Below are 14,578 nucleotides of genomic sequence, written 5' to 3'. Positions count from 1 at the left end.
CTTTGTTGTGATGATTCGTTTGCTTTATGTATTAGTTTAGTTTGGGGTTTTAGGTTTTGCAGGTCCATTTGGTATGTTGAAAGGTTATTATTTTTCATTACTTACTTATTTGTTATTTACTTTTCCCTAGCAGTGCTTTCAATGTTAATTATTATGATTTGTAAATGTAATTTTTGTTGTTCGTTCTCGTTGCCTCCCTCATTTGTCACGGCACTGAGCCGGCCGTGACATTCAAATAAATATAATTTTTGAATTTTTAAACTTTTTAATGCGGCACAACTGTTGATAATAATATAATATTGATAAGATATTTCTTGAGCACCAAATCAGCATATTAGAATGATTTCTGAAGGATCATGTGACACTGAAGACCAAAGTAATGATGCTGAAAATTCAGCGTAGCCATCACAGGAATAAATAACATTTTAAAATATATTCAAAAAAGAAAACAGATGTTTTAAATAATATTTAAGTAATATTTAATATAAGTAATAATATTTCACAGCATTACAGGTTTTTTTATCAAAAAAATGGTAGTGTAAACAGTATGTGTTAGACTCACCACACTCAGGCAGGTGTGAGCGGAACTCAATGATGACACCGTGTCTCCTGCAGGTGCGAGCGTAGTGAGCGAGGATGGAGCACAGGCACGGTGCTCCACATTTACAGACGTCTCCACGACACTGTAGCTGAAAACTCACAGGACTCACATACTCATGACAGGCAGAAAACACCTCTTGCGTCAGCACGTCACACTTCTCCACTGCATAAGAGGCTGAAATCACACAGAAAGACATTTAAGCCAAGCAGCCTAAAAAGGCACAAGGTTATGCATAACAAGGTGAATGTGTCACCTGCTTGCTGGTGTGTGTCACAAGGATCAAGTTGGGGTAAGCTGGGCCGTGGCACACATGCTGAAGACACGCGCCATGCATTTCCAAACAAGTATGGCGTGCTTTCAATCATGCCAGAGGGTGCACTAGAGTAATGCATCAACAAAATTCACTCAAAAATTGAAGGAGAGTAGGAGAATAAATTGAAAATGAGCAGACAGCAAGACAGCAGACAGGGAAAGAAAGCAGTAAGTAGAGTGAAACCCACAGGAAGTCATCCTGAATGTTGCCGTTAAAGGTTCCGCAGAGCCCCACAGTATCGTCTCTCCACTGCTCTTCCAACTGCAGGTACAGTCTGAACTCCCTCCAGTTATACTGCAGCCGCAGACCCTGCGATGACTTCACTTGAACAAACATGGACGACAGCTCCTGGATCTGAAAGACATCTGAAAAGACATCAGTTTATTAAACACATGAAGGTCTATGAATAACAGACACAAATACTTTTTTATTGTGGAATATATATATTTTTATGTATATAGTTCACCCAAAAATGAAAATTCTGTCTTTATTTACTCTTTTCTTTCTGTCTTTCTTCTGCGGAACATAAATGATGATATTTTGAAGAATGTTGGGAACCAAACACTTTTGGTTACAAATGACTTCCATTGTATTCCATTGAGACATATCTCAAAGTATGTTCTATTGTGTTCCACTGAAGAAAGAAAGTCTTGGAATGACATGAGGATTGATTCAATAATGACATAATTTTTAAAAAATTACTTTAAAAGTAATACATAAAACCAGACGTTATGAATGGACATCAGTGTGGCGGATATGTGTCTGTATGTAATCTGTAATCTGAAACACATTTAAAGTAAATAAAGTTTAAAACACAGGAATTTATTCATCTACTAATAGAAGAGTTCCCATCCAGAAAAGCATGAGGCTGAATCATGGTACAGTCATGGTATTACATAGTAATATTAGGACAAAAGCATTGGTATTTACATGGTATCCCAAAGTACTTTTGTCCTTGAAAAACCTATGGTAATACTTATTGATACATTTTTGGAAGTGCATGCCAACGCATATCCATCTCATTACAGAGCAGCTGTAGTTCATTACCATTTGAATACGGCAGTGAGATCCTGAACTGGCTGGCCAGAAAAACCTCTCCACTGTGGCTCATTGTGATCTCAGTATGTGGATCCTCATCCAGCACCAGGTTGACTGACTGAATACAAGCACCATCCAGATTCTGCAGACATAACAAAGCAAAACAAAATCAGAAAGTCAGAATGTCCCATTCCAGCACACGTAATATCAGCAGCTATAGAACTACTGCATCAAACACAATGGATGAATGTCAGCAGAGGGAAACAAACCTATCGGATCATCTGTTTCAATTTTGACTAATTCAGTAATCATGTTGTTTAGGAATTAAGCATTTATGCTTGTGAATGAGTTACTGAGAGCTGTTCACAGGAGATAAACCACTCAGACTCTGAATCGCTCCATTCAAGGAAATGATGGATGCTACCAACAGGTGCCTATGTGGGGATCTTTCAGCAGTCGCTTTACTGAAATACATCTCTCGCTCTCTCGCTCTTCTCTCTCTCTCGCTCTCTCTATCAGCAACTACAAAGTCTCTGGCTCTGTCATTCAGAGGCTCAGATAAGCAGAATAGCTTGTTCAGAGTCCAGACAGTGACACCATACACCAGGCTACTCTCTGTGTGTTGAGTTTTAGCATCAGCAGGTCTGGGCTTCAGGAAAGGAAGGCTTTGAGGGGGAGAATCTCTTCATGTTTTGTATCGTTTCATGTTTTATGTGTCGAAGCTAAGCAGGGTCTAATCACGGCACAAGCTCATCTCTAAGACTTTGCTTTATCTCAACCCAAAAAAACGAAACTTTATCCAAAAGAATGGCTGTGCAATTATTTGTGCCTAATCTAGCACTAATTTAACTAACACACTAACAAGTACAGCTACTCTAACTGCTAATATGCCAATAGCTTGGCTAATCACACAAATCTAGAAGCTGTAATCTTAAGTCTGTCTACTGAAGCCGTGTTCCAGCCACCAGATTTCTCTTTAGATCACCACACTAGAGCAGTTCTGGAACATGATGAATAAAGGTTTGGCATGCTACATCTGGCATGCCTTAAGTCTTTTCTCTTTTGTGTGCTAATACTTGAGGTTTGTGTTGGTGCGGATAGCATGAAAGTGCAGAGGGACTTACGGCTCCACAGGGTGCATTCTGAATGGTCACAGTGAACCTGCCCGAGTTTCTGCTCTTGGCTAAAACGTACTGGCACGTAGCAGGAAATGTGTAAACACGGCCATCAAAGGACTGGAAGAACATATCTCCTGTCACAGAGCACTCCCCTGTTAAAAAAATATATATATATTAAAAATATAAAATATAAAATGTAATATATAATGTATAATGTATATAAAATATAAAAATATATATATTTTTAAATAAATAGGGTACACTACCATTTAAAAGTTTGGAGTTGGATATGATTTTTTTATATTTTTAAAAAGTCTCTTATGCTCACCAAAACTGAATGTATTTGATCAAAAATACAGTAAGAAATTGTAATACTGTGAAATATTATTTTTTTTAAAAACTGTTTTCTTTTTTAATATATTTTAAAATTTAATTTATTCCTGTGATAGAATCAGTCATTACTTTGGTCTTCAGTGTCACATGATCCTTCAGAAATCATTTTAATATGCTGATTTGGTGTTCAAGAAACGTCTCGGTTACGTATGTAACCCTCGTTCCCTGAAGGAGGGAACGGAGACGTACGTCAGTAGTGACCGACGATTTGGGCTCTCTAGCGATATCCTAATTCGTCGGTCACTACTGACGTACGTCGAATGTGACCGACTGAAAGGGAACATTTATTATTATTATCAATTGTGAAAACAGTTGTGCGTTTAATATTTTTGTGGAAACCAGGATACATTTTTTAGGATTTATTAAAGAATAGAAAGTTCAAAAGAACAGCATTTATTTTAAATAAAAATCTTTAAAACTGTAAAAAGCCTTTACTGTCACTTTTAATCAATTTAATGCATCCTTGTAGAATAAAAGTTTTAATTTTCGAATTAATAATTAATTCTTACTTACTGTTTAGGGTGTATGCTATGACAGAAGCCTTTTAATTAATATTATGTTCAGCTTACCAAGTGAAATTTTGTAATGAGTTATTAAAGAGAAGTAATTCCACTAGAATAAAGTGTATTCATCAAAAAGGTGAAGGTGAATCAGACTTGTTATATTTATTGTTATATTGTTATATTTATTTGTTATATTTATTTTGGTTAAATGAATAAAATCTCTGGAATCGCAAGGTAATTAATTGTTAATAAGATACATTCAGAACCAGTGAATTGAGAAAATGTGGTAAATTAATTAAATGTAAAAATTAATATACAATGATGGTTCAGTAAATATAAAAAAAAGTGAATTAGAAGAAACACAGATAAACACCTGGGCAGTTGTGCTCTGTGCAGTTCCATATGCCCCCAACACATGAGCTGAAAATAAAAATGCAGGAACAAAAATGGATCCATACTGTACATTCAGTACCACACAAAAAAGCATTAATATTTCTTCATGCATTCAAGCATGCAGTGCATAAGATAACATAGTGTCTGACCAGTTGTTGCAGTCTTCCTGTATGACATGTCCGGAGGGGTACAGCATCCCGTGGTGCTCACAAGGACAGTCTGATGCCTTAACACACACTCCATCCTCGTAGATCAAATCTAGAGACAGTAAAATGATTTTATTGTCTTCAAACATTCATAAATGAACACATATATAAAGCTTGTGTTTAGTTTATTTAGTGTTACTACCATCAGGGCAGTAGCAGCCATCCAAACACTGTAGCTTGCTGTCTATACACATATGTTCAATCTTGCAGTGCACTGGACAGCAGGTAATGCACTCTCTGAAAAGGAGCTCGCCAGGGCAATCAACATCTACAACCAAGAACAACAGACACTCTCACAATATGTATCTCATGGCAAAAATATATTCCAATACTTAAATGATCAAATGTCTAAAAGCACTGAAATATTTGACGTCTGCAGATTAAATAAACCATTAGATGAGCATTGGAGTGATTTTACAACTAAACGTCACGCCTAACAACTGTGGTAAAATGACTGTAACACAACATGACTTTTGCTTTTATAAAACACAGACAATAGCAAAATATAAATAAACTGTTAAAATTATTTTTTTTACACTACCATTCAAACGTTTGGTGTCAAGAAGAATTTTCTGCAAAGAAATTAATACTTTTAATGCACAAAGATGCATTAAATTGATCAAAAGTGACAGTAAAGACATTTACTTTGTCACAAAAGATATCAAATAAATGCTGTTCTTTTGAATTTTCCATTCATTCAAAATCCATTCAACATTGATAATAATAAGAAATGTTACTTGAGCACCAAATCAGCATATTAGAATGATTTCTGAAGGATCATGTGATATACATTTTAAAGGTGTGTATATATTTGCTATTTTACATCTGAATACTCAGTCAGTCTGAAATATGTTTTATAATATTTACAGTACATTTAACACCTTTATGAAATAAACTCAAATATCTTAGCAACATTTGTGTATCTGCAAGTAACTTACTGCAAACAGGAAAGTGTGCTCTCCAGTTATGCAGCGGGTGTTCAGCATGGGCACATGCTCTAGCATACTCTGTGAACACGTGGCACACCACATCACCATTGGGACCAGACCTGCACCAGGTGAAACAATTATACACACACAACAGTTAGAAAGTGCAATAGCAGCAATAACATGAGTATGTTTAGGATAACACTTTGGAAAGTAATGTCAGTAGCTTTGCAATGCATATAGCTTGTCAGTAGTTCAGTTTTATGTCAGTACTTACAGACAGAGGTCATTGGAGCAACTGGCCATGTATGAATACGGACTGACAAACTCATGGCAAGACTGGAACGGTTCCTTCAGTAGAGTGGCACAAACTTCTTCCACTTTCTGCAGTGAAGAACCAGAGTTTTTATTAACCAGCTATATTTTTGTGTGTGTGTAAGAGAGAGAGAGAGAGAGAGAGAGAGAGAGAGAGAGAGAGAGAGTGTGTGTCTGTATGTGTGTGTGTGTGTGTATGCAGTACCAATAAGACATGAGGATCCTTCGTGGCACATGGTGAGGGGTAGAGAGAGGGAACGACAGGACATCTAGCCAGCTGAGGCTCCTCCTCTGCCCAGCTGTTTCCAAACATGGACAAATCCTGTGTGAAAACACCTGAAGCCAACAATGATAATGCATATGAGTAGGTGATGCATTGTGTTCATGCACTTTTTTATAAACCAACAACAAGATTTTAAAATCACTTTTTTTAAAGGCAAATATTCTCTAAAACTACATGCATAATATTTATGAAAGAATGTATTATTATCAGTGTTGGGGATAACGCATTACAAGTAACACAAGTTACGTAATCAGATTACTTTTTCAAGTAACTGGTAAAGTAACACATTACTTTTAAATTTACAACAAAATATCTGAGTTTCTTTCTTTTCAAATAAGTAACGCAAGTAATAAGTAACGCAAGTTACTTTGTTTTCCCAATTATAGACTGAACACTGTGCTGTTCCCATGTTGAGAGAAATCGGGAGTAAGTGTAGAGGCGTTGTGTGCGCTGTGTGACCATGATGGTTATTCTAGACTAGTTCTAGACTAAATGTGAGCATACATTTACTCATTTACTTCTTCTCCTGAGTCCTATTCTTCTGTATTCCAGAATGGCAGCACAGCTGAAAGGCATGTTTGTTTGAACTGCACCCTCTACTGTACAGGCATGAATTTGTATTTTCTTCAGCCCAAGGCTTATTCATTTCATTTTTGGTGTGAAAGGGCCTTTACATTTGCCAAAAATAGAACTTTTTTGTTGTTATAAAAACAATCAAACAAACAGCCCAGCCCAGATGAGAAAAGTAATGCAAAAGTACTGTAACACATTACTTTCCATAAAAAGTAACTAAGTAACCCAATTAGTTACTTTTTTAGGGAGTAACGCAATATTGTAATGCGTTACTTTTAAAAGTAACTTTCCCCAACACTGATTATTAACTATTTAAAATAGTTTTATATGGAGTACAGCATGTCACACTACAGAAAATTTTAACTTCCTATAAGTATTTCATGTCAGCTACCCTTAGCTTCATCAAATATTACTTGTCTGACTGTCAAAAGCAAAGAAGTTGAGAGAAAAATGTTTAGGATTTAATTTTAATTACTATATATAATATTGTGTATCACCGGTATTAACAGGTATAATGTGAAAAAGCAAAGAACTAATTTGTTAAAGGTGCCCTAGATTATGTTTTTAAAAGATGTAATATAAGTCTAAGGTGTCCCCTGAATGTGTCTGTGAAGTTTCAGATCAAAATACCCCATAGATTTTTTTTAATAAATTTTTTTAACTGCCTATTTTGGGGCATCATTATAAACGCGCCGATTTTATGCTGCGGCCCCTTTAAATCCCATGGTCCACGCCCACAGAGCTCACGCTTGCCTTGAACAGTGCCTTAACAAAGTTTACACAGCTAATATAACCCTCAAAATGGATCTTTACAAAGTGTTCGTCATGCATGCGGCATGCATGCGTCGGATTATGTGAGTATTGTATACTGTTATATTGTTTACTTCTGATTTTGAATGAGTTTGATAGTGCTCCGTGGCTAACGGCTAATGCTACTCTGTTTGAGAGATTTATAAAGAATGGAGTTGTGTTTATGCATTATACAGACTGCAAGTGTTTAAAAATGAAAATAGCGACGGCTCTCTTGTCTCCGTGAATACAGTAATAACCGATGGTAACTTTAACCACATTTAACAGTACATTAGCAACATGCTAACGAAATATTTAGAAAGACAGTTTACAAATATCACTAAAAATATCATGTTATCATGGATCATGTCAGTTATTATTGCTCCATCTGCCATTTTTCGCTATTGTTCTTGCTTGCTTACCTAGTCTGATGATTTGGTTGTGCACAGATCCAGACGTTAATACTGGCTGCCCTCGTCTAATGCCTTTTATAATGTTGGAAACGTGGGCTGGCATATGCAAATATTGGGGGCGTACATCCCGACTGTTACGTAACAGTCGGTGTTATGTTGAGATTCGCCTGTTCTTCGGAGGTCTTTTAAACAAATGAGATTTATATAAAAAGGAGGAAACAATGGAGTTTGAGACTCACTGTATGTCATTTCCATGTACTGAACTCTTGTTATTTAACTATGCCAAGATAAATTCAATTTTTCATTCGGGGGCACCTTTAAAAAAAATAGATTGTCAAACAAAATCTATACTTTCTAATCTTGATCTATTATTGCTGATGATTTTCCTTTCCATCACACAGTTTTAATTCAAATGACACAATATATTGAGTGAAACTTGCCATAGCTGGTCTTTAGGTCATCCTGAGTGTCAGCATTGAAATTGCCACAAAGTCCACAGGTGTGTCCAACAAACTCAGGACTCATCTTGATGTACACAGAGCCAGTGAACCCCTGCCAGGCCAGAGTGAATCCCTGTGGCTGTGACACTACGATGTAGTCAGAGATTCGCTCCAGCTCAACATCGTGGATGTGATGGGGCAGCTGCACACTACAGAGAGAGGATATTCAACTACAGTCAATACAACACACACTTAAACCATCACTGTACAGCTTCTTTAAAAGAATCTCTGAGATATCGTGTAGGTCAGGTTGAGGTTAAGTGACTAGTGTGTGGTTGAATGTGAATGTTCATTACCTTTGACCCTTGAAAGTAACACTGAAGTTCTGTAACCTAATCTCCCCCTCCCACGGCAGGAAGAGGCTGATTGAACGTGTGCAGGAGTATGGGAAAGAACTGCATTCTGGATCATTATGCACCTGCAGATCAATAATTAATAATGAAGCATGATATAAGAATCTCGCCATATTAAAGTTACCATGAAATCAAAAGAGACTATTCTTATTTTTTATGGAATATATTGCAGTGTTTATTATACTCCCCCGGGTTTATCGGTGTGAGGGCGGGACATCCTGTCACTCACTTGAGATCACAGGAATAGCAAACCACAATGATCCAACGATTCATTCAATTCCCAATGGACAAAATCAAGTTTCGCCCTACATTTCTTCTTGTTCGAGAAGCTGTTTCACTTGGATATATGTCACAATAGGGAAGAGAAGACTATCGCAACTTCCATTTCATGCCAACTTTAAAAAACCTAAATTTTAGGTTAGAAGAATTCCAACTCTAAAATAAAGCGGAAGTAAACCACATTACCACTAGTATAAAGAGTCTGCAAACACAGCTCTTAAAAAGCTTCCACTACATCATCAAAGAGCGGAGTCTACTTATCCAGAGCAGCCGGGCCAATCCTGCTTAAGTTCTGCATTACTGTCAGCCATCCTTTCAATTCATTGATAAATGATATTGGCACTTAAGCTAATGGCCTAAAAAACTCCTGGCTGAGTTAGCTCACCTCCTCTGGATTCCCATCAGTGAGTCTGGGAGAACAAAGCCAATTCTGTTTTGGCCCTGGCTGTAATTACTGTATTAAACTGTAATGGGCATAAATGACCATAATAATGAGATCACTTTCTCTATGAATGCCAATAAATATCTTCCTCAGGCAACAGTTGTAAAGTACACACACACACATACTGTATATGGCATCTTTGATGCAAAGCAGAGAACAGTAGTCTGCTCAAACGAGCCACATCTGAAGCCAATAGCAGTCAAATGGCAAAAAAGGCAACAAATCACCATCTGGTAAAAGACATATTTTCTACCACTAGAACATCAGTGAAACTACAAATGTATTCTGTAGTAAATTAGCATTTATAAACATTATAAGTGATCACCTGTATATGTACACTTGACCGGGTGCTGTCTTCACAGTCTTTCAGTAACGTGTAGCTGCATTTTCCAGGGAAGTAGTAATAAAGTCCATCAAAGGTTTCATAGTTATATTGTCCCCACGAGCGACACGTCATCTCTCGCTCAAAGCCTATGTTGGGGACTGAAACATTTTTTCTATTATATGTCATGCCAAAACTCAGAGAGGAATCTCAAAGTTAAGTAAATTATATAATAAATAATTATAATTATTGTATATTAAGTGTTGCATGTTGCACAGTACAGTACCTGTCTGACAGTGTGTTCCAGTGGCCTGGTATAAAGTGCAGTTACAGGAGTCTGGATGGACACACCAACCCCCATTCAGACAAGAAGATGTACACTCACCTGCACAACAGAAATAAAGCACATTAAAATAGTGTTTCAGTGCGTTTAAGCGTGTGTTTGATATCTGGTAACTGAAGTGGTCATTGAAGCATTAAGATGAATCCAGCTCTTGTGTGTAATGATGACACTCATCAGCCTATTGAACAGATGTCCACTGAAAGAGGAGGCAGTCCCTTTCTCACATTTCAAATGAGCATAACTTTTATTGTTTTCAGTTTCTCACAACAAAAATAAGGTTTATGCATCACAAACTTGCACACACTGTAATTATTAACATGTTATAATAGTTAGTAACACAAACAGCTATTAACAAGCAAATTCCGGTACATCCACAACATTGACACATTAATGAACAGTTCCTTAACAGATACACTTATGTGCAGGTGTAAACAAAAAGGCATGGAAGCTGAAATAAAACACAATAGGGGGAAAACACACACACAAAGAGAGCACTGGGCCTCCTCCTAAAGTATGGTAACATTCAGCTCAGGTCTTACCGGTGGCTCTGCGGGGGGATGGCTTCTGTGCTTCTGTTTGCTCTGCTGACGATGTGTTGCTCTCTAAGGATCTCTTTAGAGAATAAAATGATTGAAGTTAACACATATTTTGTGTAACAGTGGTTCTGTGACCGCTAGTGCGTCCACAGGGCTAGTCCAGGGAGTTTGCCAATTGTTGTTTGATTTTAAACTACTACAAAAATTCAATATTTAGTTGATGTCAACCAGCTGAAGTTAAGAAGTTTAGTTCATACCACATTCAAGTGTACTGAGTAAAATTAAAATGTAATGTGCATGACTCTGCACATTAAAACTGATTATTGAAATGTGCATAAAATATGTAAGTACATTAATATTGTAGCATATGCATGTCATGCTTAAAATGAAACACTCAGGTTAATTATTTTAGCATGGGGGTTCCTACTCTGCCTCTCAATCCACCAAGAGGTCCTTGGCTTGGAAAGAATCCGGTACTAGACTGAAAGAATGAATTCAATTGGCAGAAAAGACACAGAACTCTTAAAATTTGAGGTTATTATACAAAGGCATTTTTGTTAGGCTACAAGTACATAAATATTGAGCTTATGTAACTCTAGCAGTTCTAATTAGTTGACTAATTAAACCTAAGTCCTGCTGCTACATTCATTTGTTTTCATATATATCGGATTAATGAAGACCTCCAAGACGAAATTTATCAGGAGAATAGAAGCAGGACGCCGCAGGACAAATCTGAAATTCCAATCCTAATCTAATAAATCATTGTACCCTTGTACAAAATGTGCTGCGCCTAACATGGATAGGAGATTATTATTACCGCAGGAGGGGGTACATGAGAGCGATTAGCGATTCACTTCACTTCAGAACTAAATCATTTTCTTATCTGACCGAAACCGGCTCTATTCTGCCCGCTTCTCCCCATCACACCTGATATCTGAGAGTTCAATAATTTTATGTAGCTTACGAGGCTGTAACGGAGATGTATTCTGACATAATGAACGGGGCCAGTGTGTCTCAGTGAATAGCGGCTCTGGGGAACAGCCGCTCCAGCTTTACCAATCCTGAGCGCACAGCGGACACCTGAAACCGCTTTACTGCCTCCGAAATGACGACTTTTGTCCCAAAGAGCTCAACAAAGCCAGCACTGGGGGATGTGTTTTCAGTGTGCGAATTAAACAATGAATTTCAGGGGGGTCAACTTCTTTTAAAAGAAAATTTGCAAGGAATTTTTCGGTGCGCAATCTGTCTCTTTCATAATTGTGCAACTGATTTTTGGGCGCACCGGATTAACCAAACGCCAAATAAATACATTTAAAATAAATGAACAAGCAAAAAACACTAGTTTTAAGTCAGACTTCATGTAAATGTATAATTCAAATGTAATGACGCAGTGTTAATGTTTGGTCAGACTCGTGATGTTGATATGCTTAACTCTTCAGTCGAACAAACTGTCGTACAAGAAGAAATGAACCCTGATATCATTTGTGCATAAGTCTTCTTCAATTATTAAACACATGGCATTGGTGAATAGTATGCTAATGAAAAACAGTAATAGAAAAAAAAAATTCAGTGAGCCAGGGGAGAAACGATTATCTTAGCTTTTGCTGGAACTGTGTAGAAATATGTATTAAGCTAAAACGTTTAAAATTCCTTAATATTTTGTCATTTAAACCGCATTGAAATGTTTAATATTTCACTCTAATCGAGATCCTAATTAAATCAGATACTCACCATACGCTTGTTTAACAACCTCGACTTACAAACTCGCCTTTATCATAGATCAAGAAAACGGATATTTTGCAAACACCTTGTTTTCTGTAATGTTATGCATTTAACCTCATGGCGCTGCATTTAGCGCAGGTTTCCTGTGCGCTCTCTCAATGCATCGCTTCAGCTCTCCTACCTGCTCCGTTTGGAAAGCGGGATCCCATTTCTCCAGCATTATCCTGCTGCTTTCGCTGCTGCTGGGACACACAGAGAACAAGGAGCGGTTTGTTCCTCACACACAGCTAATCAGCACTTGTGTTCGACAGAAAAGCCAGAGACTCACAGGCGTTTCGACTGAGCTTTGACGGCCTGTTTCACAACTATTACAGACCTGAAGACCTTTCAGGTGATTTCATCAAACATGCGTAAAATTAGCGCGAGTTAAGTGACGAGGCCGGATGCCTAAGTTTTAAGATGCTCAAAATGTGCAGAATGTTTACCATTATCATGTAAATAGATGTAAATTGTAATACAAAAGTTTTATTATTTTTATTTTATTTTTTTCCGTTTCAATAAATGAATAAATGAAAATAAAACATACAGCACGCAAATCGGCGCATAAATGTAAATAATGTAATGTAGTAATACTTACTTTTCAAAATCATGCTGTTGTGTTAAATTCAGACTTTCAGTGCCCCACGTGATATGTGCTAAAAAGAAACAAATTATCATATTAATGCGGCACTTTTAAACGTTTATGATTAGATTTTTTTTTTTTTCCACAGTCAGTGTAACATTTTTCTGTATCAAACAATTTAATCAAACGTTTGGCAACTATGCATTATATATTAAAAAAATATAGAATATTTTTATAAAAATGATTAAGACCATTATGTAGCTCACTTTGATATATTAAGATAAGGAATTTAGGCATTAAGACCATTAACATTATATTACAGTTCTCCCTTCAATGCCAGAGGAAGTGTTTTTCCTTCCTTTTACAACAAAAATATAAACGTTTTACTAAATATTTTACACAGTTAAATTACCTAAATTTAATTTAAAATGATAATCAGTATATTAGAGCATAAGTGAACACGCCAGTCCATCGTCATACTACTTACCTTGATATATTAGGATAAAGAATAATAAATAGAGTAAAAAAAGTTTCTTTCCGGGAGTTAAAATAGGATCCATTCGTGACTCATGCGAATCACTTGAAATGGAATGAGATTCTCCCCTCACAGTCTTACACCGATGGGCACTACCGACGCATATTCCCGTCTGAGTGCAGCAGCTCCTCGCGCTCTCTCTCTCTCTCTCTCTCTCCTGTGTGTCCGCGCTCATCTCAGGTGCTGAAGATTACACCCGTTGCTCGCTCTCTGTCATTAGCATAATATATGCTAATGAACCTCACTAATTCATAACCGCAACTTCAGGAAGAGAACGGGAGGCCTGTTGCTGTTTTGGCTTAACTTTTGATATTCCTTTTTTCCATTATACACTGACAATAAAAACCATTTTGATCAAGTGACAGGTCCACTGAAGGTGGTAAAAGGATAGTTCAGACAATTCTGTCATAATTTACTCGTCCTCGTGTTGTTTCACATCTGTATGAATTCCTTGCTTCTCAAAAGGAGATGGTAAGAAGCAGAACGAGAGGTCTTCATTCACTTTCATTATACTGAAAATAAAAAGATGCAATGAAAGCGCAAGGAAACTGAGACTGTCAGTGCATTCTGCTTAAAGGGTACGTTCATGTAAAAATGACAATTATGTCATGAATTACTCACCCTCATGTCGTTTAAAATCCTTAAGACTTTGTTCATCTTCGGAACACAAATGAAGATATTTTTAATGAAATATGAGAGATTTCTGTCCCTCCAGAGACAGCGATTTAACCACCACTTTCAAGGTCCAGAAAGGTACTAAATACATTGTTAAAATAGTCCATGTGACTACAGTGGCTTAAACTTAATTTTATTAAGTGACTAGAATACTTCCTGAGAGCAAAAACAAAACAAAAATAACGACTTTATTCAACAATATCTTCTTTTCTGTGTCATTCTCATACTTTGTTTACATCCAGCGCTTCCAGGTTCTACGTCAGAACGTGACTCGTTATTGGCCGGCTCCTGCGTCAGCATCACACGAATGCGTCCTGCTGCTCACGTGAACAAAGGTCTCACGGGTTTGGAATGACATGAGGGTGAGTAAATCATGACTTTAATC

The 14,578-nt window shown here is 37.0% G+C and overlaps 1 protein-coding gene across 1 annotated transcript in view; it reads right to left on the bottom strand.

Moving 5' to 3' along the window:
- otog (otogelin) overlaps nt 1-13,958 on the bottom strand; it is a 46,378-nt gene extending 32,420 nt beyond the window's left edge. The window contains 19 exon segments of the mRNA XM_048184873.1: nt 563-775; nt 855-979; nt 1,102-1,279; nt 1,962-2,094; nt 3,077-3,222; nt 4,340-4,386; nt 4,509-4,617; nt 4,708-4,833; nt 5,504-5,613; nt 5,769-5,875; nt 6,012-6,142; nt 8,305-8,513; nt 8,661-8,782; nt 9,764-9,921; nt 10,047-10,145; nt 10,643-10,715; nt 12,543-12,600; nt 12,999-13,056; nt 13,471-13,958. Coding sequence (XP_048040830.1) covers nt 563-775; nt 855-979; nt 1,102-1,279; nt 1,962-2,094; nt 3,077-3,222; nt 4,340-4,386; nt 4,509-4,617; nt 4,708-4,833; nt 5,504-5,613; nt 5,769-5,875; nt 6,012-6,142; nt 8,305-8,513; nt 8,661-8,782; nt 9,764-9,921; nt 10,047-10,145; nt 10,643-10,715; nt 12,543-12,600; nt 12,999-13,056; nt 13,471-13,543 — 2,275 coding nt within the window. The 5' untranslated portion in view covers nt 13,544-13,958.
- Between the last annotated feature and the right edge of the window lie 620 nt (nt 13,959-14,578).

The sequence above is a fragment of the Megalobrama amblycephala genome, linkage group LG3 (assembly GCF_018812025.1).
Source record: "Megalobrama amblycephala isolate DHTTF-2021 linkage group LG3, ASM1881202v1, whole genome shotgun sequence".
Classification (NCBI taxonomy): domain Eukaryota; kingdom Metazoa; phylum Chordata; class Actinopteri; order Cypriniformes; family Xenocyprididae; genus Megalobrama; species Megalobrama amblycephala.
This window is presented reverse-complemented; position numbering and strand designations above follow the sequence as displayed.